Source organism: Sarcophilus harrisii, chromosome 3, assembly GCF_902635505.1.
Source record: "Sarcophilus harrisii chromosome 3, mSarHar1.11, whole genome shotgun sequence".
NCBI classification, from domain to species: Eukaryota; Metazoa; Chordata; class Mammalia; order Dasyuromorphia; family Dasyuridae; genus Sarcophilus; species Sarcophilus harrisii.
Genome location: NC_045428.1, coordinates 458,983,269 through 459,007,149, shown reverse-complemented (window position 1 = coordinate 459,007,149; position 23,881 = coordinate 458,983,269). Strand labels below are relative to the sequence as shown.

The 23,881-nt window shown below is 49.2% G+C and overlaps 1 protein-coding gene across 6 annotated transcripts in view; it reads left to right on the top strand.

Annotated features, from left to right (window-relative positions):
- Positions 1 to 471: 471 nt before the first annotated feature.
- The window catches only part of ST3GAL4 (ST3 beta-galactoside alpha-2,3-sialyltransferase 4), a 36,843-nt gene continuing 13,433 nt past the window's right edge, over positions 472 to 23,881 (top strand). The window contains exons 1-2 of one of the 6 annotated variants that reach the window (XM_031963703.1): positions 1,389 to 1,403; positions 12,485 to 12,572. In XM_031963703.1, the coding sequence (XP_031819563.1) occupies positions 12,567 to 12,572 (6 nt within the window). In that variant the 5' untranslated portion in view covers positions 1,389 to 1,403; positions 12,485 to 12,566. Of the gene's footprint in view, positions 777 to 1,287; positions 1,404 to 1,556; positions 4,802 to 11,086; positions 12,573 to 23,881 lie in introns of those variants that run through there. The other 5 variants (XM_012545141.3, XM_031963705.1, XM_031963706.1 and 2 more) reach the window with 5 other exon arrangements.

Genomic DNA, 23,881 nt, shown 5'->3' with positions numbered 1-23,881 from the left:
TATATAATATACTTAATATGCAGGTTTCAAAGTTATCCTGCTAGTTTGTGTTTCCTTCTGGGCTTCCTTCTCCTGTGCATTGATAAAAATACTTCAGTGACCTACTTCTTTCTCATAAGCCCATTTCCATCTCCTTCCCTACTCTCTAAAGACAAATAAATCCAACAACAACAGTGATAATCAGTATGCACTAGTAAGGAAAACCCCCAAAACTCCACATTGGCTGCCCCTTAAAACTTGTTCTGAAAAACCGTTAGTGATCTTGCTTGTGAATGAGGGGAAAAGGGCTAGCGAATGGGGTGTGCGTAGGGAGCTTCCAGGGGTAAAGCGCTTATTCCAAGCTGCTGTTTTCCTTCTGATCATTGCCTACCCTCCCCCCCGCATCCCCGGGCTTGGCTGCTCCCCCCTCCCCAGCAGCTCTGCCCACCTCCCTGGCCTGGCCGCCGGAGCCTCCGACCCGGGGTCCCGCCCGCGACGGCCTTTGCAGCCCCGTTTGTCTGAAAGACTCGGGGCTCTCGGTTTAATGCACTGGATGTAGGGGCCGCGTGAAACGCCGCGGAGAGGCGACTTTAGAGCCCAGCCCCGGACCCCCTGCCAGGTGGGGAGGCGCACCAGGAGAGGAGCCGAGCTTCCCTCCTCCTTTGTGCCTCGGTTCGGCGTCAGAGCCCGGGACACAGACTAGGGACCCATTTTCGGAAGGGAGGGAAGCCCCCGAGCAGTTCCATCCTCCGGGATGTCGGGGCTAGCGGGGGACCCGGACCTGGCAGACCTCTGAGGTATCCCCCGCCTCTCGTTCCCATCTTCCCTTCTCCCCTCCCTACTTTCTCCCCTGTCCCTTTCCCCCCTTTTCTCCCCCCCCCTTGGACATTTCCCTCCCCTTGCTTTTCCTTCCCTCTCTCCTCCTTCATGTTCTCGGCCCCTGCTCCTTCCTTTCTCTCTCCTCCCTCTCTCCCCAGCGCTTTTCCTATGGCTTCCCTCCTCTCCCTCACCTTTCTCCTCCCCCTCCCTTCCCCTCAGTTCCTTTTATCCCTCCTCTCCCAACGCCTCCCTCATCTCTTCCCCCCCCCTTCTTTCCTCCCCCACTCCTGCCCTCCCCTTCCTCCCGCTCGGCTCCCTCCTCCCCTCCCTCCCTCTCTCTCCTCGCTCCCCCTTCCCGCTCCCCGCGCGCTCCGGGGCCGTGTGCACAGCGATGTCCATCCCTCGCCGGCCCCTTCCCCTCGCCGCCGCCCGCCCGGTCCCCTCAGGCGCAGACTTCGCAGCTCGCCAGGCCCGCCGCGGTGAGGGACAGGCCGGGCCACCGCCGCCGCCGCCGCCTCCTGCGCGCCCGCCGCCCGGCGCCTAGCGGATCGGAGCGGCGTCCCCGCCCTGACCTGTCCGGCCGCCGGGTCCGCCCCGCCTGCAGGGTGAGTGCCGCCGCCGTGAGGGGGAGAGGGGAGGGGTCGGAGGGACCTCCGCGGGGCCGGGAAGGGGGAGGGGGCGGGTGTGAGGAGAGGAAGGGGCCGGGGCCTGGGGCTGGGGGGCGTGGGAGGAGGGACGCCCCGCCGCGGCCCGCCCGGCTCCGGGGCCCGCCCGCCGCGGGGGGCCGCCGCCTCCCGCTGCACAAAGTTTCCTCAGCCCGGACCGGGGGCATCCTCCGGGGCCCGGGGACCAGGCTGGCAGTGCCCACGCGCCCACCCGCGCCGACTGCCCGGGCTCCCAGGATTCCAGCGGGGGCTCCCCGGCCCCAGTAACTGCTCGCCGTCCCCCGTGGTGCGGGGCGAGGTGGGCGCCTCCGCAGGCGCGGGCCCCCTGGCAGACGCCCCGGGGCTGCCAACATGTCTGCCCGCCGCTCCCCCGCCACTCCGGGTTTTGGGCTCCCCGGCCCTCCCTGGGCCCTCAAAGTCTGCGTTTGGCCTGATTTTTGCGCCTGAAAGAGGGAAGGGGAAAGGCGGTCCTCTGCCTGGATCTCATGGCCCCGTGGTCGGCTCCGGGGAGCTCTTGGGGGGGGGGCGGACAGTTTGCAGGCGCTGGGGGTCCTTTCCCCGGCCCCGGCAGAATTTGGGGGAACCAGCGCCGTCCCCTTTTCCTCTCCCCCCCAAACAGAGAATCCTGGATCCCATAGAACTTGGAGGTCCGGACCCAGGATTCTCTCCTTCTGGGCGCCAGTGGTCTCTTGCATGTGTGGGTCCCCAGCTAGCATGATCCTTGGTGGTCTCGGCCAGCTTCTTCTCTGCAGTGGGTCCGGAAAGGCTTGGGCCAGATCAAGGCTTTCCTCTCCTGGACCTAATAGTGACATCCCTCCGGACATGTCTCCCACACCCGGCTTCTGGCAGCAGCTGTTGCCCAGCCACAGACTGGGAGCCCGGGGCACCCCGCTGTCCGGTGGGGCAGACACCCAGAAGCTCGTTTCCCTAAAACATAATGGTTCAGGCCGTGGGCGGCTGTTCCAGAGCTTTGTCTTTGAACCCCCTGCCCAAGACCACAGCTTGATCCAGATGAGCGGGGCCCTGGCACTGCTTCCAGGCACTGCTGCTCCTCAGTAACAGACTTCCCAGCCCGTCTCCAAAGCCGGCGTGTGAAGGGAGGGCGGGAGATGCAGGCGGCCCTGAAGTTACTGGGCACAAGAAGAAAAAGAAGAGGGGGAGGAAAGTCACAGGGTCTTGGCCAGGGTGCTCCGGGCTCAGAATCGGCAAGTTTCAGCGGAGAGACTGGGCAACTTAGGAGTCACTTAGCCACTGTGATGGTGACAGGGTGTGTGTTCTAGGGTCAGGGACTGGGGATCCTTCAGAGGCAGCCTGGTGCCTTCCATTCTGTTTCTCCCCTTCTTACCCATTCCCCTCCTACTCTCCTCTTAGTCCCAGTGTAGGGGCTTGTTTATTTGAAGCCGAATGATAAAATGCCCTTTGCACTACCAAGATTTTGTTCCTGACCCAGTGGAGGGCCCCTAAGGGCTGCTTTTCTGGGTGGAACCACTTTTCAGGCCCTTGCTCTTTTTATCACTGTTCGGAGGAATTATACTAAGAATGATTGGCAATAAGGTTTGCTTTTCATCTGTGATCTCATTTGATCCTCCTCTCTCCCCTGTAAGATTAGTATTTGTTCAGTCCTTGCATCATGGAAGAAATATTGGAAGGGCTTGCCTTTTCCAGCTCACTTTACAGATGAGGAACTGAGGAAAACAGAGTTCAGTGACTCCCTCAGGGTCCCATAGCTACAAAGAATCTGAGGCTGGATTTGAACTCATGAAGATGGGTCTTCCTATTTTCCCAGTAAGCCCTTAAGCCTTAAGAAATCAAAACTCGGGTCTTCCTGACTCCAGCTCTGCTCTGTGGATGCTCCCAGATTACTTTTTCTCTTTGCATCTCTGCTTGCCCTGCAGTGACCCAGCCCCTCCCTCCCTCCATCCCTCCCTCTCTTTCTCCCTCCTGCCCTCCCTTTCTCTTTCTCTTTTTAATCTTCCACTGATCCCAGCTTCTTTCTACTTCTCCTAGGCTCCAGTGAGGTCAGTCACCCAGTGGAATCCTCAGGACAGTTTACAGGCTTTGGAAGGACCAGGGGTTTGATTATCTTCTCTCCTCCGCAATAACTTATCAGTCCTTCTTCCTTCCCTGTGTGACCTTGGCCAAGGACAGTACACAGCTGACATTTATGTAACATTTTAAACTCTGAAAAGCTCTTTTATTTTAACTTTCTGGGCCACATCTCTAAAACGAAGGGATGGAGTTGGGCTAGGTTATCTTTAAGTTTCCTCCTAACTCAAAATCTTATTAGTGGCTGAGGATCTTTGCAGAAAGGGCAGTTTAGAAGAAGCTGGTGAACGTTGTGGTGCCCTGGCCCCCTCAGTGTTAACTTTTACCTCCCCAATTCCGCTCTCTGTGGTTGTTCGCCTGCCTAGTCACTTCCCCTTCCCTTGGAAACTTTACTCTCTGTGTTGAAGTTGTTTCTCCAACAGCTGTGATGGCCCAGAGTGGGGCAAGGCAAGGTTTCAATCTCTCTTGAACTCTTCAGAATTGCTTTCAGTGGGGACTCCTGCCTGCTACCCCAAGTGCCCTGGAGCTCTGATTCAAATAATTTATTTATTTATTATCTTAGTCCTCCATAGTTGAGGGGGCCCCAGATAGAAATTATCTACTTAAAATTTTCCCATTTTTCATTTGAGGAAACTAGGCTTCTTCAAAGAAAGTGAAGTGGAAAGGGAGTCTAGAGGCCCTTGTTTCAGTCCTACTCTCCGAACTAGCTGTGTGACTTCAGAATAGTCACTTCCCTGGCAGCTTTTTCCTTTTTAAAATGGAGAGTTTAGACTACATGGTCTCTTGAGGTCCTTTCCAGTTCTTGAGATTTTATGACTGACTCTCTGGACTCTTTGATTAATCTGCCAAAAGTCAAATCCCTTAGCTCCATAGGGAAAGTCATGCCAGAGTCCTCGCCTGGCAACAGTGATTGCAGGGTCCCAGGTCCAGGCCAGGACAGCTTGGAGGCTGGTTCAGTGCAGATAATTGGACCACGGATAATTTATATTTTCATGTTGTTGTTTGTCGTTCCTTCTCTGAGAGGGCTATGACATCAGGGAGAGGTGGTGCCTTGACATGCAAATGAATTGGATTGAAGTGAGGGAGGGCTGTGCAAAGTCATCTGCTCCACTTTCCCCTGCAGAGCCAACTGGGTCCGGTGGCAAGATGTAGATCAGGACGACTGGAGCTGCCCGTGGATGAAAATTACTTAAGCTTTGAAAGTGCTTTTATATTCATTGTCTTGAGTTTTACAACAGATCCGTCCCAAAGGATTGAGGAGGTGGTCTATAAATCTATCCTTGAAAGACTAGGTGAGGAAAAATTTCCTGGTACATTTTCTTTGGGGTTATCTTGGCTGGGACATTGCAGAAGTGGTTGGTGGTCTGAAGACATGAGCTCTGTGCTTCTGCTGTTTCTTTAGCTGATCCTTCCTCTGCCAGTGTCCTGGGGGGCAGAATCTGTGCATCATCCGGGGCTTAGACATCTTTTCTCTTTCCTATTTCTCCCTCCTCCCTCACTCCGAGATCTGGTTCATAGCTTTGGGCTCCACTCACCATATAAGTAGGGGCAGTAGATGGAGTTTCAGACCTGAAGTCTGGAAGATGAGTCTTCCTGCCTCAAACACAGCAAGTCAGTTTAATTCTGTTTGCCTTGGTTTCTTTACCTGTAAAATGAGTGGGAGAAGGAAGTACCAAAGTGTTCCAGTATCTTTGCCAAGAAAAACCCCATCAGCACCAGCACCAATTAGGCGGCTCTTCCCTATGCCTCATAGTTCTCTCTTTTCCTCCCCATACTCATTATTTTACCTGTGGTTTCTCCAAAGATGATGTTCAGGATATATGTGAATGGCAGACCTTAGGTGAATTCTTATTTACTTTGTGAGTAGTCCCTCCCCGGAACAACTCAGCCAACTTCCCATCTCCCTCTGACTCTTACCTTCTTCCAGAATCTTGGGTATGGCATCAAAAACTTAAACGGCCAGATCCAATCTTCAATCAGACTTTGCACTTTTATGTGTCCTTGAAGGGGGTGCCGGACCTCCAGAGGGCTTAATTTCATTCCTTTGCACCACCTTTAGCCCTAGGTGACTAGTAAGTAGAGCAGTGGGCTGGGAGTCAGGAAGACCCAAGTTCAAATGCAGCTTCCGACCTGCATTAGCTGTATGACCCTGGGCAAATCACTTAAACCCGGTTGCCTCTATTTCCTTAACTTTAAAATGAGACAGTATTTATAAAGTGCCTAGGACAGTGTCTGGTTTTGTCCCTCCCTTCTACTAATTCACACGTTAGTAATTGGGGGTGGGCAGAAGGAGGGGTTGGGGGGAAAATGCAAGTGTCCCAGAACCCTCTTTGTTCAGACTTGGGGACCAGAGGTGTCCAGCTTGAAACTAGCTTGCCAGCCTGACTGTGGAGTAAAATGTAAACTTGAGTGAAATAAAAACTCAACATAGATAATGTTAATTGATGGTTTTCTAAGTAAATATCTCTTTGTATTTGTAATTACCACCCCTGTTGGAGGAAGGAAGTGGACAACTGCCGTTTGGGGGTTCTGGATGTGGGCCATGGGGTTTCTTCTGGAAGAACGGTTGCTCCCAGGTGTATCCAGACTTTGGTCTAGTGTTTTAAGTGCAGCCTCGGGTGATTTCCCAGACTTCTTACCTCCCAGGCTTTGTCTCAAGTCTAGGCAGGATTGACTTCAACTTTGCTGAGTTTGTGTAGGTCTTGGGAGGCTGGGCAGATCTGGGCCTAGAGCGAGAGGAAGCAAATGCTGCTTCTACCTGTAGGATTTTAGGCAAATCCTTTCAATTACACAATTACACAAATTACAGGATTCTGCCTCTGGAGGCTTCGGGTTCAGTCCTAGTTAGTATGTGCCCATTACCCAGGCCCCAGGCCTTGTCGCTGTGTGCCTGAAAGCATCTCTGTCTACTTGGATTTGTGCAGAACACATATAGTAAATTAATAGAATGTTTTCTCTGGGCACTCCCTTAGAGCCTAGCTTCTTAAATTATGCGTCACAACCCCATATGGGGCCTTGCTGAATATGGTGGTCATGACATTATAACTTAATATCAGTCAGTGTTTGGTATCTATACCTCTTATATATCCATGTAAAAATGATGGTTGTTGTAAATGTGTTGTGTAAAAATTTTTCCAGCAAAAAGGGGTTGTGAGTGGAAAAAAGTTTAAGAAGCCCTGTGTTAGAGCATGTCTAGTTTGACCCTTCCTCTCTTTAAAAATTAGGAAACCAAAACCAGCATTGTCTTGTCATGTGTTCTAGTCTCCATCCCCTGAATCTTTTCCTGGAGGCCTCAATAACCTGAGCTCAGTCAGTTGGAATGTTAGCCCCTCCATCCATCGGGTAGGGCTCCCTTCCCTCCCTCCCTCCCTGCTTTTCCACTCTTCCTCCCCCCCCCCCCCCACTGTCTCTCCTTCTCCTGGCTCCCCTCCTTCTTCTCTCCGTTTTCCGCCCTCCTATAATTGCTTCCATCTGGCCAGCCGACTCTGACTCTTCCTTTGGAAACAGGGTTTCCAGGCTCTGGCTTCCCACACCACTGAAGAGAACAACCCTCAAAACCATCAGAGACCTAACGGAAAGGGGGGAAGATGGCTGCCCAGGTTTAAGCTCTGTCTTCATGGGGAAATATCAGATTTGAGGCTGAAGTAATAATAGCTAACCCTTCTTAGCACTTTCAGGTTTGCCAAGTTTTTTTTACGTTTAGTATATCATCATGAGGTAGACACAAGTATCCTTATTTTACAGATGAAGAAACTGAGGCTGAGAGATGAAGTGACTTACTTAGGATCACACAACTAGTAAGTGTCTGACCTAGGGTTTGAGTTCAGGTCTCCTGACCATCAAATCCAACCTCTCCCACCCTGTTCTGCCTAGCTGCCCAGCCTCTGCCAGCACTGGGGCAATGGCAACTTCACTTCAGAGATGCACTCTCTTAGCCTGCCTGTTTTGGGTCATGGGGGACTCGGCTCAGATCTGGAGGTTCCCACCTAAATTCTTGCTTGGAGGTGGTGGCAAGTGAGGGGTTTTAGAAAGAATACCAGGTAAGGAGCCCAGGGATGAGAATTTAAATCCTGTTACCCAAAGGAATGAATTTATGGCCTTCCTCTCTCACTGTTACCTGACTCCCACTCTAAAATTGAATTAAATAAGCATTTATTAAGTGTCCACTATGTGCAAGGGTGAGAGCCTTCCTCCAAGTCTGGATGACTTGTGTTCAAATTTGACTTTTGACATGTCCTGACTTTGACTCTCTAAAATGGAAGTGGTTCAATAGTTGTCAGTCTGCCTTTGTAGAAGGATTTTCCCAGCACCTGGCTGCGGGTCTCCATCTTCCCTTGCCCCTACATTTCTGCTGGAAGCACACTCGTGCACAGATAAGCATACAAATCTCAGCAAGTAAGACTCTTTCAGCAACTTCACTCTGGGCAGAGTTTCTTTGGCCAGAAGCACATTCAGGCAAAGAAGAGGAACCTGGCTTATGCTTAGATCTCAGCTACACGTGGATTAGGGAGCTCAGGACTGAGCAGTTGTTCCCCATGGATGGGGGACAGAAACAGTCAACAAGCTGTGGCCGAACTCTGTCCATCACTCTTAGGGACACCTGCAGTTACAGCCTGCCACAGAACCAGGGACTGACTGTTCCCCCAGGGCCCCCAGGACGCCTGCACGGTCCCAGCAAGGGCTGGCCACAGGGGGGCTGTTACTTAAGCCCTGAGGATGATGCAGGCTGTGGCCCAGCCCCTCTCATGCATACACGTGGCTTAGTTAAACCTTCCTTCTCAGTATGGGCCCTTCCTCTCATACGTGTAATTAACCTTCCGCTAACTCCTGATTCTCCTGTCTCGAGCCTGCTCTGTTTGGCCCGGGGCGCCCACAGGCTGGAGTCTGGTCGCGTCCCCGTTGTCCTCGTTTTCCCCTCTAAGTCTTGTGGACGGCCCCACTTCCCCTGCGTCCAGAATTCCTTGTTGCCCTCCTACACACATGCCTCATGGGGGCTTTTTGCAGGTTGGCAGAGGAGAGAGAAGAGCGGAGCTGGAGTTCAAGTTTCTGGCTTGGAACTTTGATTGTTCTGTATTACCTGGGTAACCTTAGGGAAATCACAGGATCTCTCTGAACGTCGGTTTTTCTTTTGTGGGTGAATTGGACTAGGTATTGTCTGAGATCAGCCCTTTCGGCTCAGTATCCTGTGAGCTAATCTAAAAGAAAAGAAGGCAACTCTCCTGTTGTTCCTTGGATCTTTTCTCAGTTCAGCCCAACTCGGCTGAATTCTGCGGTGTTTATGGAGCGGCTTCTGCGTGTGAGCCGCTCCTGTTCGGTCATCCTGGGCAAGTCACTTCCTCTCCCACGCCTCCCTTTCTCGGCTGGAGGGTTGCATGAGGCGATGGCGGTGAAGAGCGCGGATTCTCTCTCCTTCCTCTTGTTCTAGACGCCGGGTGCACAAGATTTAAGAACGGGTGCGGCCCTTTCACCCCAGGGAGTGTAGCTTTTCCTGGGGCCCGCAGGGAGACGGGGGCGCAGCCGACAAGGATTCTAGGTTCACAAATGTCAGGATGGGACAAGCACTGGAGGCTTCCTGGAGGTGTCCGGAGCTGAGCCTCAGAAGCAAGATTCTGAAAGGCAGAGATAGGAATATGTACCAAGCACATACACGTAGGCGCATTTAAATTCAAAGGACAGCTTTGGCTGGATCAGAGGATCCAGTTTGCTGGGAGCAGTCTGTGTGAACTGTGGGAATGGGGAAAGCCGAGCTGGAGCTGCAGGCTCAAAACCCAGTGTCTTGAATGATCCTTGATGATTCATCTGGGACCCCGCACCAGAATCTGTGTCCTGGGGGGGGGGGGGAGGTGGGGCTTCGCTGCAGGCGGCCATGCTTCCCCTCCCTCCCGAGTGCTGGCCTTCCTCCTCCTGCCTTCCCCGGAGCTTCAGCCCCGGAGCTCGGCCATCCCCGAAGGAACAGAGCCATCTAGTGGACTTGGAGGGTGCCCACGGGGAGGGGGCTGCCCGGGGTTCAGATGGAAGGTCTCCAGCCAAGGTTGTTTTGAGGGATGGGAAAGGATGGAGGCTGTGGTTCTTCACTCATTCCCGGGGGGGGGGCGCGGCCCCTTCTCGTGGGCCCCTCTCAGAGGGGGGAGTCAGAGCCCTGGCCTGTGCACCGTGGGGATGAGCAGGGGCTGGGAGCCAGGGGAGGGCAGCCATTGTGACCAGGGGCACGAGTCACACTCCTTGACAGCTCCTTCTTGCCCAGGCTTTGGCACTCTGTGCAGCCAGCTATGGCTGCTGGCTCTGAGGCGCTAATCTCCCATGTACCTTTCTGGGCTCTGCCTCGGGCCCTGTCTGTGGTGTTGGGCCGCATAAATCCGGGTTTGGGGTCAGGCCACAGCCAGCGGCTCGGGCTGGAGCTGTCTCCTGAGTCTCTGGGGTGAAGGAGAGGTGGGGTCGGTGCTCCATGCCCCGCCGGGGTCTCCTCCATAAGACCCTCAGCTGTGCCAAGGGGAAACAGCTGCACTGGCTGCGGTCCGGCTCTGTATGGATTCGATTTGACAACAAAGATCTCTGTGTGTTCTCAGGCTTTTACATAACTAAAGGGAGAGAAGGGTAGGGTGTGGGAGAGGCAGGGATGGGGACAGAGAGACACCAAGATGGGAGAGGTCAGGGACAGGGAGAGTGGAGAGAGAGAGACAGAGAGACAGACAGAGAGAGAGACAGAGAGAGAGAGAGAAAGAGAGAGAGAGAGTGTCAGAGAGAGAGACAGAGAGAAACAGAGACACAGAGAGAGAGAGAATGAGAGAAAGAGACAGAGAGAGAGGGAAGGAGGGAGGGAGGGAGAGAAGAGGAGAGAGAGGGAAAGAGAGAGACAAAATGGGAGAGACTCTGGGAAATGGGAACAGACATGGGAAAAAAAAAAAAAAAAAACATGAGAAAGACCAATGAAGACGTAAGGAGAGAGAAAGAGAGAAAACTATGACTCTTTGTCCCCAATTCCCCCCCTTCCTGCTCTGGGTGGTTGGGCGGCTTTTCTGGGTCCCTTCGGCTTTGCGTTGCTTATATTTCAACTTCCTGTCTATTAGACTTTCTTGTCTCTAGGCAGGCATGGAAGAAGGGGCAGGCTCAGGAAGGAGAACTGGCAGCTTTCCTTGGTTCCTTTGCCTTTTTCTCTGGTCAGCCTTGAAGAGAGAGGATTAAGAAAGAAAAGTAGTATCTCTCTCCTTCTCTGGGCTGAAGGAAGTGATCCCCAAGACTCATCCTTCCCTTAATCTTTTCCTTTTCTCCTTTCACTGGTGTCCAGTTTCCACTCATTGAATCCCTACTTAATTGGAAGCTCTCAGACGGCCTTTTAGAGTTGGAAGGAAGGTTTGGCTCACATAGTCCAGCTCCCCATTTGACAGGTTCGTCTGAAGCTCAGAAAGGAGGAATGGCTTCCTGCAGGTGACAAGTCAGTGTGTGCCTCCTGACCCTCAGTCTTCCCAACATGGGTCACAAATCTTGCTGTGCTTGCTACGTAATGCTCTGAGGTTCTGAGCCCTGCACTGATCGTGCTTCCCCTCCCCCCCCCCCAGGGGGTAGTTGGCCAGGGCCTCTCTCTTTCTCATTTCTCTTAACAGGTTAAGACCTTCCCATCCCCACCCCCGTTCTTCCTTAACCCCAAGCACAATGAAGCTTTTCTTCTTCCCCTACTGTTCTTGTATATCTCCAAATGGGAGAGGGATGCCAAACTTAAGCAGTGAGGAGAACTAGATTGGTTGTTCTCCTGAGAGAGGAGCTTTCAGTCTCTAGGGCCCCCAGTCTTCCAGCCTCAGCCCCTATCCATTGCTCTTATGGCTGGTCTATGAAGGGGCTCAGAACTTGAAGATAGTCCAGAAGGAAATAACCTGAGATGATTGTCAGGAATCTTTCCCTCTTTATATAATGGAGCCTGGGGTCCTTCTTTTTGGGAGCATAGGTCAGAGATTTAGAGCTGGAAGGAACCTTGAGAATCACTTAATCCAGAGATGGGGAATCTTTTTTCCTGCCAAGGGCCATTCGGATATTTATAACATCATTCACAGATCCTACCATATTGTCAGCTTATAGAACTGAAGTAGTGGGAGGTTGTTCCAGGAGGTTGTTCTACCTAACTTACAGCTCATTGCCCGGGTTTGCCTTGTATAGCCTGTGGGCCATATCCAGACGTTCCCCACCCTTAAATCCAACCTTCTCATTTTACAGGTGAGGAAACAGAGGGTCCAGGTAAGTTAAGTGAGTTGCCCAGTTCATGCAAGGAAGTGCCTAGGTTGTGATTTTAATTCAGTTCTTTCAACTCCAAATTCAGGGTTCTCTCTCCACTCTTTTCTGTTCTCTTAGTTTTAAAATCAGAAGTCTTGTCCCCCTTTTTTCCTAGTAGTTAAGCTGATTTAGGTGGTTGTTGGACAGCCAAGGGGAACAGGCTCTGAATTTGGACAGAACTGTGGGATGGAATATCTTCCTGAAGTCTGCAGCGTTTATCGTTGGGGAAGGCAGGGGCAGCAGCAGTAGGTGTTGTACCGGGCAGGGGCTGGTCTGTGGTCCTGAGCCCAGGGCAGAAAGGAAGGGACCTAGTCTGCTCCAGCAGCCGGCCTTGTGCCTGCAGGAGAAGCCGCGAGTTCTCCAGCCCCGTGTCCCCTTTCCCCTGGGCCCACAGGCTTCTGGGAGCGGGGTAGGGCCGAGGGCTGGGCTCAGACCTGCCTCTGCTCTCCCAAATCCTGCGGGCCCCAGGCCTGAGGTCCCTCCCTATCTGATTGGTCACGCCCCTCGGGTATCTCACCTCCCCTACCCGTGCTGAGGCCATTCTGTGATCCCGAGGCAGCCAAGGTGGCAGAGGACAGGACTGCAAAGGTCTGTGCGGGGACTTCTTGGGAGGGGGGGTGGCTGTATGTGTGATGGAAGGGGATGAGCCTTGTGGGTGTGTGTGTGCCGGGCACTCAGAGGGGCTTCCCCTAATGCTGCTTCTACCCCTCCAGGAGCCTCGGATCCTCAGGCCTCCTCAGCGCCCTGCAGCCTAAGCTTCTTTTGCCTTCCTGGGAGTCTCAGGGAGAAGAATGGATGGAGGTCAGCAAAATGGGCAGGCACTCGGAGCCCTTTCAGACCCCCTCCCATAGGGCCCTCCTGAAGTTCCTCGGAGCTTGCTTAGCTGGCAGAGCTAAAGCAGCTGGGGGGGGGGGCGGGACCCCTCCTCGGGGAGCTGCCCGAGGTCACCTTCTCTGTTTGAGATCCTGTAAGCAGAACATCATGCCTGCCTTCTCCTCAGCTGGGGAGGAGGACAAGGTCCCCTGGTGCTCAGATGTGCCGCCTTCTCTTCTCCCTGGCTCCCCTGCCAATTGCTTCTGGGACCTGTGGCTTGACAAACAAACTGGCTTTGGTAGAGGGAGTGAGAGCATTGGAAAGGCAGGCGAGAGAAAGCTTCAGCAGCAGGGACCGGGAGTACCCCAAGTACGGGAATGGGGGAAGGGAACGCTCTCCCAGAGGGGGTCCTCCCGGCTACGGACACAGTAAGTGCTGGGGTGGGGGATGGGCCCAAGGCCCCTGGCGCCCCCAACTGCGTGTCTGTGTGTAGTGTCTGGGTGAGCAGGAGGGCAGGCCGGCTGATGGCTGAGTTTGTGAGGGCTGTGTCGGTGGGTGCGCCCGTGCAAGAGCTGGGGAGATCATGAATGCCTCCGCCAGTCTTCCTCATCTCTCCATGCAGAGCTCAGTGTATCCTAGGGTGAGGGGAAGGTTTGTGTGAGCGCTTTCCCTTCACTTACCCACGTCGGGTTTCAGTCTCTGAGGTGGAAGTGGAACCGGTCAAGAAGAGGGAGCTCCTCCTGCTCACTGACAACAAGAAGTGTATAGAAAGGCACAATTTTAAAAGCCATTAAATGAGGCTTGTAGATAAGATTCCTCTGAAAATGAAGCTAGTCCCCCTAGGGAAAGGGCTCTTAAGACACCTGGGCATTCTGTTTTCCTTCCCAGAAGCTCTCATTCCTCCTCAGCGGGTGCTGCAAACTCAGAGAGAGCTGCCGCCGTTCCCTCACCACAGATAGACGGCAGGGCTGTACCACTTTCCTGGGCACTCTCACTGGGTCCTGGCCGGCCTCCCTCAAAAGTTTCTGCCTAGGTGGCTTTGGAGCCAGGGAGAAGTTCTGTACCCTGAGTGCTCGTAGCTCCTCCTGAGGAGAGCTGTGGGTGTCAGTCAGGTGCCAGTAGTTTCAGATCTTGATACTGCCACTTATTAGCTGTAAATGGGCTGATTAGTCTCTGAAATCCCTTGACTTTGTTTCATTTCTTGTGAAATGGGAGCAATGATCAGGAAATCATAGTTAGAGCTTCAGGAACCTCCTAGACCATTGAGTCCCACCTAGTAATTGGGCAGATGAACAAAAGGAAGAGAAGCTGAGAGAGGTTAATTGTCAGGGTTAAACAGTAAATTTCTGAGATAGCATTTGAATCTAGGACTTTGTGATACTAACTCCAGTTCTCTGTCCTTGGCTCCAAGTCACCTCCATGGTATTTGTACTGACAATATAATAAAAGTGCTGCTGTCAAGATCAAGTTGAGTAATATGTGTAATTGCAAACTGTAAAAAACTTTTTTACATCAGTTATTACGAATGTGACTGTGAGTTGGGAGAATCATTTGCCTGGGACAAAACTAGGCTTTACATTTTGACTGCAGGGCAATGTTGGCTGAACAGCATCCAGGGTAGAAATATACTTTTTGGTATCAAAAAGATCCCATTGAATACTTTGTAGTCTATTCCTCCGAGTTTCAGAATGGAGATCAGCTGTTTGGAGATGGATTGTGGGAGAGAGCAGAGGAGGGAAATAGTTGTGACTGTAGCCTTCTTTTCTGGATTCACACGTATACATTATTCTTGGGATGGTCACTTGGTACTGATCCTAGTTTAAATAGAGACCCAGTGACACAAGTGACCTGGCTATGTATCTCTTTATTCTTAACCTTTTCTCTGAAAAAACATAGGGGCCCTATTCCATGGTGCAGTACTGATTCTGATGACAAACGGAGCCTTCTTCCCTGAGAAGCTCCCTCCCAGAAGAAATGCAAATCAGGGTGATTTGCTATGGAAAACCCTGTCTAGGGTGGGCATGGGGGTAACTTCCCTACCTGCTTGAGATTTTCCATTAGAAAGTTTTCCCTCCTGCAGGGAAAGGGAGGCTGCAGCAGCGCTTAGCACGGTGACTGACACAGAGTAGGTGCTTAATAAATTTTTATTGGTTGATGGCAACAGGTACAGGGGTTTGCCTTGTCTCTGGGATCTCAGCTGTTTGGTAACTATCTTGGAGTTGTGGGACCCTGGTGTCTTTTGTCATTCATCCTGGCCATCGCTAGATTTACCTGGGTACCAGGCCATACCGAGCCAAGCTTCAGCAGGAGGGGAGGCAGGCTTTAGCACCTCAGGGGTGGCCCAGCCTGTTTGTGGTCTCCCTAGTGAGTGTCTGGGTAAGGAACGCTCCTTTGGCTCCCCGAGGACAGTTGGGAAGGAGTGGGAGGGAAGCAGTCCTGGGTCAGGAAAGGCCGAGCCGCAGGGGCTCAGAACAGTGGGACCTGCCCCACTTGGCTTTGGTTCTCGAGGTCGGTCTGGCCGGGGAGAGGAGGATAGGAGAGCTCCAGGAGAAGGGGACTGTGGACAGGGCATCTGGGTCATCCTAGCCAGCGTGCCTCCTTTGGGAGGAGGGTTATCTCCTACACAGGACACCAGGGCGCCTGAGCCAGCATCTCCAGCACATACTTTGTTTCAGCTGTATTTACATTTGTCCTCCTTTCTGTCTCACTATCTTATCCATCCCTAGCTCAGCATTCTGCCCTGGGAATGCCTCTGCAGTGCCTGGCATCCCGGTGGTTATTTTCAGATGATCCCCTGCTATGACTGGTGGCTCGGGAACAAGGCTGTGGGCAGTGCTGCTCCTCCCTGCTCCCAGGGGCGGCTCCTGCAGCTGAGGCTGGGGGTTCTGCTGTCCCGGCTCATTCAGGACCCTCCTCTGTGGCCTAGAGGAAAATCTGTGCCCCCTTGGAGCTGAGAGAACTGATTCAGCTCCGACTGTGGACCCCCTCACTTCTTCAGTGAATGGGGGTCCCAACACCCGGGACAGGTCTGCTCTCAGAGTTATGACCAACAGATCAGATAATGTTTATGAAGCCCTTTGTAAGCTTCAGGAGCCATAAAATGTCCACTTCATTGTTAAAGGGATTTGAAGGATGCAAAGGATAGGGCTCCTAAGTCAGTCTCCCTCCATCCCAGGTGGTTTGCTTTCTCCCTGTGCTCTTTGTTACAAGGGCTTTCCTGGGACTTTTGCTCAGACTCTGGGGAGGAAGGAAGAAGGTTGCTAGTGATCTAACTGCTAAACACTAGGACTTTCTCTCCTAATCTCCTTGGACTTTCTGCAGCTTTGGACAGGAAGGATATTTCTCTTTGTTTCTGTGATTATACTGCTCAGTTCTCGATTCTTCTCCTACCTGGCTGGCTCCTGCTGCATTTCCTTTGCTGGATCCTCACCCCTCTCCTGACTTGTGGTCCTAGGCCCCCTCCCTCTACATATTAGACCTTGATGAACCCCTCCATTACCATGGATTGATGCACACGTCCAGCCCTAATCTCTCCCAGAACCAGAATCACCACTGCCTGCCAGACAACTTCCTTAGAGAAATGTTCAGTCAGCACCTCAAATTCACTGTGTCCAAAACAAAACTCATCATCTTGCCTCTTAAACCTGCCCCTCCTCCTGTTCTATTGTGAGAACCACTCTCCTTCTAGTCATCCAGATTTGCAATCTCAAATTTGACTTTGGCTCTTGGCTTGCCTCAGCACACCCTATCAGTTGTATTACCACACCTCTTGATCTGCAGCATCTCATGGCCTAGTCCAGACCTTCTTTATATAGGACGGTAGTCTCCTAATTGGTTCCTCTATCTTTAGTCTTTATCCTCTTAGTCTGTGCTTCACTCAAATGCCAAAATAATCTTCCTAAAGCTTCAGAGGCTCCCTCTTAAATATAGAATAAAATGCCAATTTAGCCTAATATTTAAATAAACTGCCCTAAAACCTGCCTTCAGTGTACTTTTCCAGGCAAATTTATTTGATAGTGTTCTTTTTTGTACAATCAGTACACCTTCCAGCAAAACTGGCCTGTTAACTCTTTGCTGAGCTCAAGCTCTCCCTCTGCATTTACAGCTAATCATTCCCATGTACATCTTCCTCATTCATTTTCAGAATTCTTTAATTCCTTCATCCTCCATGAAAACTTTTCTTATCTTTTCCCATACTTATATTATACTTTTCTGTGTATATATGAATATGTATGTCTCTATTCTTCTTGGGACATTTTGTATATGTTGTCCCTTTCAAACCTCAAAGCCTAGAAAGGTGCCCCTGTACATAGTAGATACAATAAATGTTTGCCATTTCATCTCAGAGGTTGTGAGAGAACCCAGTAAGTAGAATGGAACTTTAAGGCCTATAGAACAGCTTTGGCACAGTGGTATGAGCTTTTATGAGTGAAAAATGTAGTTTTTATACTTTACTATATTTTCAGTGTTTATTTTATACTATATCCTTTACTAATATAATATCCGAAGAGTACTGATTAATGGATTAGGGTCAATCTACAAAAGAGGGCTCTAGTGGTATGCCTCAGTTTTCTATCCTTGGTCTTGTTCTACTTGATATTATTTCAACAGCTTAGATAAAGGAATATATGGGAAAGATGCTTCTAAAAGTTGTAAATAACACAAACTTGGAGGGATTGCTGTGTGTGACATGAGGATTGTTTTAAGCTTTTAGCAGGCCAAAACAATGAAGTTGAAAGCAAGACAATGAAATTTAAAAAGAAAGGATGTAAAACGGGATTCAGACTCAGGAGGTACAAAAAATTACATAATAATATTAATGGGGAGGAATTTTTCTATACAGTAGATGTTTAAATTTTACTTTATTTTTTTTTGCTGAGGTAATTGGGGTTAAGTGACTGGCCCAGGGTCACACAGCTAGGCAGTGTTAAGTGTCTAAGGTTAGATTTGAACTCGGGTCCTCCTGACTTCAGGGCTGGTTCTCTGTCCACTGCATCACCTAGCTGCCCCTAAAAAAATGTTTGTTAAATTTCATTGAAAGGCTGACCTTGCATTTTAGTGAACCATGAACCTATCATATTACCTAGCTGTCAAAAAAATTTAAATTTGTTATTCAGACATGTGTGACTCTTTGTGATCCTATTTGGGCTTTTCTTAGCAGAGATATCTGGAGTGGCTTACCATTTCCTTCTCCAGCTCATTTTACAGATGAAGAACCTGAGGCAGAGTTAAGTGACTTGCTCAAGGTCATGCAGTTAGTGAGTGTCTGAGGCCATATTTGAACTCAGGAAGATGAAGAGTCTTCTTCTTTCAGACCCAGCACTCCTAGCCTGAGCCTCCTAGCATTCCAGTTTTATTAGGCTTCACTAATAGAAATACAGGGAAAGGAGACAGTCATCTTGTGCTGTGCTGGCCTGATCACATCTAGTGTAGTGTGCTCCTTTCTGAGTACCACATTTTTAGAGGGATATTGGAAGATACCCACTATGTATGCTTGAGGGAAAGTGATCAGGATGGTGAAAGTTCAGGAAAACATGCTGTATGAACAAGCATTGAAAAAAAAAAAGGGGTTGATTAGGATGGAAAGGGAAGATTTCATGGGAATATCATCAATCTCTATGAATATGTGAAGAGGAAGGAGACTTATTTATATAGCTGTAAAGTTCAAAAAAAAGGTCAATGGATATAAATTATAGGGTTAGATTTTGACTGTAATAAGAATTAACTCTTGAATTAGTACCTTAGATGGAAAGAAAAAAGCAATAATAGCAATCATTTAGATCATTATACGTTTTTAAAAATAAAATTTAATAAATAAAGCTTTCAAGTAAGGAATGATCATACATAAATATTAATCCCAAATAATTTAAAATTTTTGTAATGTCATAATAACAGGTTGCATCTTGATTTAAAATTTTCCCCTTTGGACATCCCATATTCATTCTGTTCAGGGAACTAGTATAACCACGGTTTCTACCACAGCTGGCCTCAAGGAGATTTCTTACTTTCTTGGCTCTTTTGGCTTCTGTGGGGCAAGCTCCCTTTTTGTCTTTTTTTTTTTTCAGCTGAGGCAGAGTGGCCATCTTTCAAAGGTTGTGGAGTAGTAGAGAGTGCTCTGGGCTTAGACTTGAAGGAGGAGTCTACCTTATTGGACTGGTGTGAGAAAAACCTTATAATTCTTTGTAGGATTTGGAGTGGAACTGGAGAAGTTATTATAGTACAACCTCTCTTTTTAACCAGAGGAATACAGAACTGGTCTAACATAGGATTTTGAACCCAGCTTTTCCTGACTCCAAAGTCAGTCACTTACGCATTTATTAAGAGCCTCTAATTCCAATAAGCACTACAAAGAAATGCAAAGGACAGTCCCTTCTCGCCAGGAGGTCACAACTATGTACAAACAAGATAACAAGACAGTATGAATTAGGAGTAACCTCAGAGGGAAAGAACTAGCAGTAAGTCAATAAAAATGTATTAAATTCAACTGAGCTTAAAAAGGCCAAGGTCTCCCACTGCGTCCGGGGCCATCTCCAGTCCCTGGACCCCAATGGCTCTGGAGGGGAAAGTGAGGCAGGCAACCTTGCCCAGCCTCCCTCACTGAAACCCAGTTTGCCTGCCTGTCGTGGAGTCCCCTGATGTCATGGAGAACAAAGGACAAACAGCAAGTCCCCTACTGTGTGTCAGGCAAATGTCAGAAAAGACTTTTCTTTTTTTCTTTTCTTTCTTACTATTGAGGGGAGGAAGATGGCCTACAAAAGGAAGTATTTAACAGGTCTGGCTGGTGTGTCTGGTTTGGACCAATTAGGCAAATTCAGAACATAGGGCAGGGATGACTTCTGAGCCCTGGGGCAGCAAGCCATTGGGGTGTGGTCGACCCCGGCACAAGAACTCATGGCTTTGACAGGCAACAACTTCCATATAAGGACCAAGAAATACCGATTGGTGCTTGCATGAAGAGAGGGGTGCTAGGCCAGTTCAGCTTATCCCCAGGCTAAGGACCGGGCACAGGGGCCGACCACCATCCTCGCAGACTGGTTTCACTTGGAGTCACTTGGGCATGGTGCAAAGGGCCGTGTGCAGCCAGGCAAAAGATGAGCCTGGAGGGAGTGGGGGAGGCTTCTCGTAGAGGAGCCTAGAAGGGAGCCACGAGGGGGAGATTAGGAGGGAGGGAGTTCCTGGCCTGGAAATGGAAGGTAGGGAACATGGCGGCCGGGAGCCGCCGCAGCTCTGGGCTGTGGGATAGCCCCTGCGTGCAGGGGAGAGAGGGGCCAGAAGGCTGGGAAAGGCCAGGGTAGCACGGGCTCGGGATGCTAGGCCAGGGCTTCTTGTATTGGATCCTGCAGGAGGTGGGAGCTACTGGAGTGGGTTGGACAGGGTGGGAGATTGTAGTCCAGTGCTCTGTTCCATATGCTTTAGCCACTTCAGAAATGTGTGGCTCACTACTCTTTCAGCCACTGGGTGGGGGCTCAGTTTTCTCATGTGTGAAATGGGGCTAGTAATCTTGTGCCACCAGTCTCACCTCGTGCTCTCACTGCTCGTGGCTCTGTGGAGTACGAGCGTGTGCCGGCCAGGTGTTTCGCCTCCTAGCCATCTCAGGGGACAGAGGCTCGTGCAGGTCCCACCAAGATTGTGGTACTCGGCTCTTTACTGACCAAGGGGAGAAGGAGCTCTTAGCCCAGTGCTGGGAGAAGTCCTGTTGATTTTGATCATAGGAAACATGGATCTCTTAGGGAAGATCTTGTGCTGCAGTGCCTTCTTCATCCGGGTCATTTTAAGGCCTGCTCCTGGCATATCTGGTCCAGATCCCTGATCTCGGAGACGAGAAATGGAGGCGAATGTGACTAGCTTAAGGTCTTACTGTCTAGGAGTTTAGTAGGCAGGAGTTCACTCCTGCTTCCCCTCTTCCTCTAAATCTGTTTCCTTTCAACCAAACTGACTCCTCCAGTGGAACATAATAGTTGTCTTCAAGTACTGGAAAAGCAGTCTTTTGGAAGGATTTAATTTCTATTGTTTGTTCCCCCTAGGCAGATCCGGGAGCAATGGATGGGGGGTGGAGGGAAATTTCTAGGAGACAAAGTTTAGTTTTACATTTAGTATCCTCCGAAGGTATAGTAGGAGGCCCCAGAAGTTAGCAGGCTTCTCCTCCTCCAGGTCCTTAAGCAGAGTGAATCTCCAGTTGTAGGGGAATTTTTGTTCAGAAAAATTGGACCTGGTGGAGAGCCCTTCTGATTATTTTAATTTTGTTTTTTTGCTCTTTCTGGTTTTATAACACCTTCATTTCTGAATACATCCCTCCCTCCTGCTCCATCCAGAGAGCTATCAGCCGTCCCTTATTTAAAATAATGAAAAAAGAAGCAAAAAAGGAAGAGCTGTTTGGCAAAATTTACCGCCCGGCAGTCTGTTAACGAGGATTCTTTAAATTCTCACTATATGCCAGGCCGTGGGGGACACAATACAAAAGGGAAAGTGGTCTCTCCCCTCCAGGAGCCTACAGTCTGCAGAGGGCCACCACACACACACACACACACACACACACACACCTTGTTTCATTGCTCTTTGCTTTATTGTACTTCTGAAGGTACCGCTTTTTTTCTTTTTTTAGAAATTGAAGGTTTGTGGCAACCCGTGTCTAGCTAGTCTGCTGGCACCATCGCATACGACCACACTATCTTTGTGCCACATTTTGGCAATTTTCTGAACATTTCAGGCTTTTTCATTATTATTCTATCTATTACAGTGATCGGTGATTGAGATCATCGATGTTACTATTGTAATAGTTTTAGGGCACGACAAATCACATCCATGTAAGACTGCAAACTTAGCCTTGAATGTTGATCCAGCCTGTTCCCTGTCTCTGTTCCTTGAGACACTACACTATTGAAATTGGGCCAATTACTAAACCTGTAGCAGCTTTTAAATGTTCAAGTGACAGGAAGAGTGAGTGATGTGGCAAATTTAATTGTTGACTTATTACAAGAAGTTGCCACAGCTAGCCTAACCTTCAGCAACCGCTACCTTGCCGACCAGTCAGCAGCCAACGAGATAAGACCTTCCACCAGGCAAAAAGATTATGATTTTCTGAAGGCTCAGATGATGGTCAGCATTTTTTAACAAACAAGTATCTTTTAAATTAAGGTACATACATTTTCTCAAGACATAATACCATTTCACAATTCATAGACTATAGTATAGTTTAAACATAATTTTTATATGCACCAGTAAACCAAAAAGAGTATGTAACTTACTTTATTGCAGTGTGGTCTGGAAACTGAACCTTTCATGTTTCTAAGGGATGCTGATACTTAAGGAAATATGTATGAAATAGATTCAGTGTGATTTGTGAAAGACTTAAAGTTGGGGGATCAGGGAGGATCTCTTGGAGAAGGCAGTCCTTGAGCTGCGCTTCTCAGAGAAAGATGAGGAGGGAATCCAGTCCAGGGCAAGCCAGCGCAATGTCAGGGAGGCAGGGGACGGAATGCTTAGTTCTGTGAAGCATCCCGAAGGCCGGTTTGGAGAGATTGCAGTGTGTAGAGAGGAGTCATAATATATGATAACTTTGGGATAATATGTTGAAACCATATTGTAAAGGGCTTCAAATGGCCAAACTGAGGACATTGTTTGATCTTAGAGGCAATAGGAAGCCATCGGAGATTGAATAGGGGAATTATATGGTCAGATTTGTACTTTTTTTTTCCATCAGTGACTTGACTTTTTTTTTTTTCAATTGATTCAGTGATTCAGAAGGATACAACATATAAAACATGAGAGGAAGTAAGACATAGAGAACCAGTATTGGAGTTCACTAGACCTGGGTTCAGGTTGCTCAGTTCTGTTGTGTGACACTGGGCAAATCATTTAAACTCTAAGTTCTCTGGCCAAGTGAATTTATACTTTAAGAAAAATCAGTTGTGCTGATTGGAAAAAGAAGCAACTTGAGTGAGGGAGACCTATTTGGAGGCTCTTGTAATAATAGCCTGGGTGTTAGATGATGAGAACTTTTATTTGGGTGGTAGCTGTGAGAGAGGAGAGATGTGAGAAAGATTGTGAAGGTAAAGGGAACCACCAGGTATGGGAACCTCAAGTGCCTGTGTGGGGGTGAGTGAGAGAGGTGAAGTATCCAATGGACATCGAAATGAAGGCCTGGAGCTGGGGAGAGGTATCAGAGCTTGAAATAGAGATCTGGAAGTCATTTGCATGAAGATGACAATTAAATTCTTGTAAAGGGATGAGGTCAGTGAGAGAATTGGGAGGAAAAAAATGCCCTGGATGGAGCCTTGGGGTGCACAGGCCGTTAGTAGATGTGTTATGGACAGAGACTCAAAGAGTCCGAGAAGGGGCCAGGTGGCCCCCCCCTTCGGTGGGAGGAGCAGCCTCCCTCTGTCCTCCAGAGTCATTGAAATCCATTGGTAAGGTGAAAGTCTAGTGGACCCCAGTTTATTTTAAGTCAACACCCATTCAAAAGGGGGCAATTAAAGATTAGCATGATTGTGAGAGAAATCTGTTGGGGAAAGTAGGGGGTTGGAGGATCTGGGTTTGAGATGGGTGAGAAGAGCCTTCTCTTCAACCGATTCCAGCTGTCTGCCCTAGCTGCACCTCCTTGGTCTACCTACCACCTTTGCAAAGTAGGGAAAGAAGTACTTTTTATATCTTTTCTCTGGGATCCTGCTTTGTCATTTGTAGTTTACAATGATTTTTCTTGTTTCCATTTATAATGCTGTCATCACTGGTACTTCCTGGTTCTCTTTACTTTGATCAATTCACATAAATAAGTTTTCTTATTCCTCCTGTATTCCTCATAATTACAATTTCCTGTGTATTATGTTTGTGTACCATAATTTATTTAGCCATTCCCCAGTCTATGAGCCACTAATTCGTTTTCAATAGTTTGCTGCTACAAAAAACAGTTTTTATGGATATTTTGGTGCATATGGCAACTCTATTTTTGACCTCCTTGAGTATTTATATATTATATATATCTACATATATTTACATATATATGCACATATGTGTGTATATGCATAGGGAATCTTTGATTCAAAGGTTATTGACATTTTAGACATTCTTAGCTTAGTTCTAAATAGATTTCCAAAATAATTGGACTAACTCAGCTCTACCAACAGAGTATGCCAGCTGTTCTAGAACCTGCTCTAGCACTGATTAATCCCATCTTTTGCCATCTTTACCCATTTATGAAGTGTTGAGGTGAAATTTCACAGCTATATTTATTTGCATTTTCCTTATTGTTGGTGACTTTGGACATTCTTCTGTGTTACTGTTAATAGTTGTCTTCAAAGCCA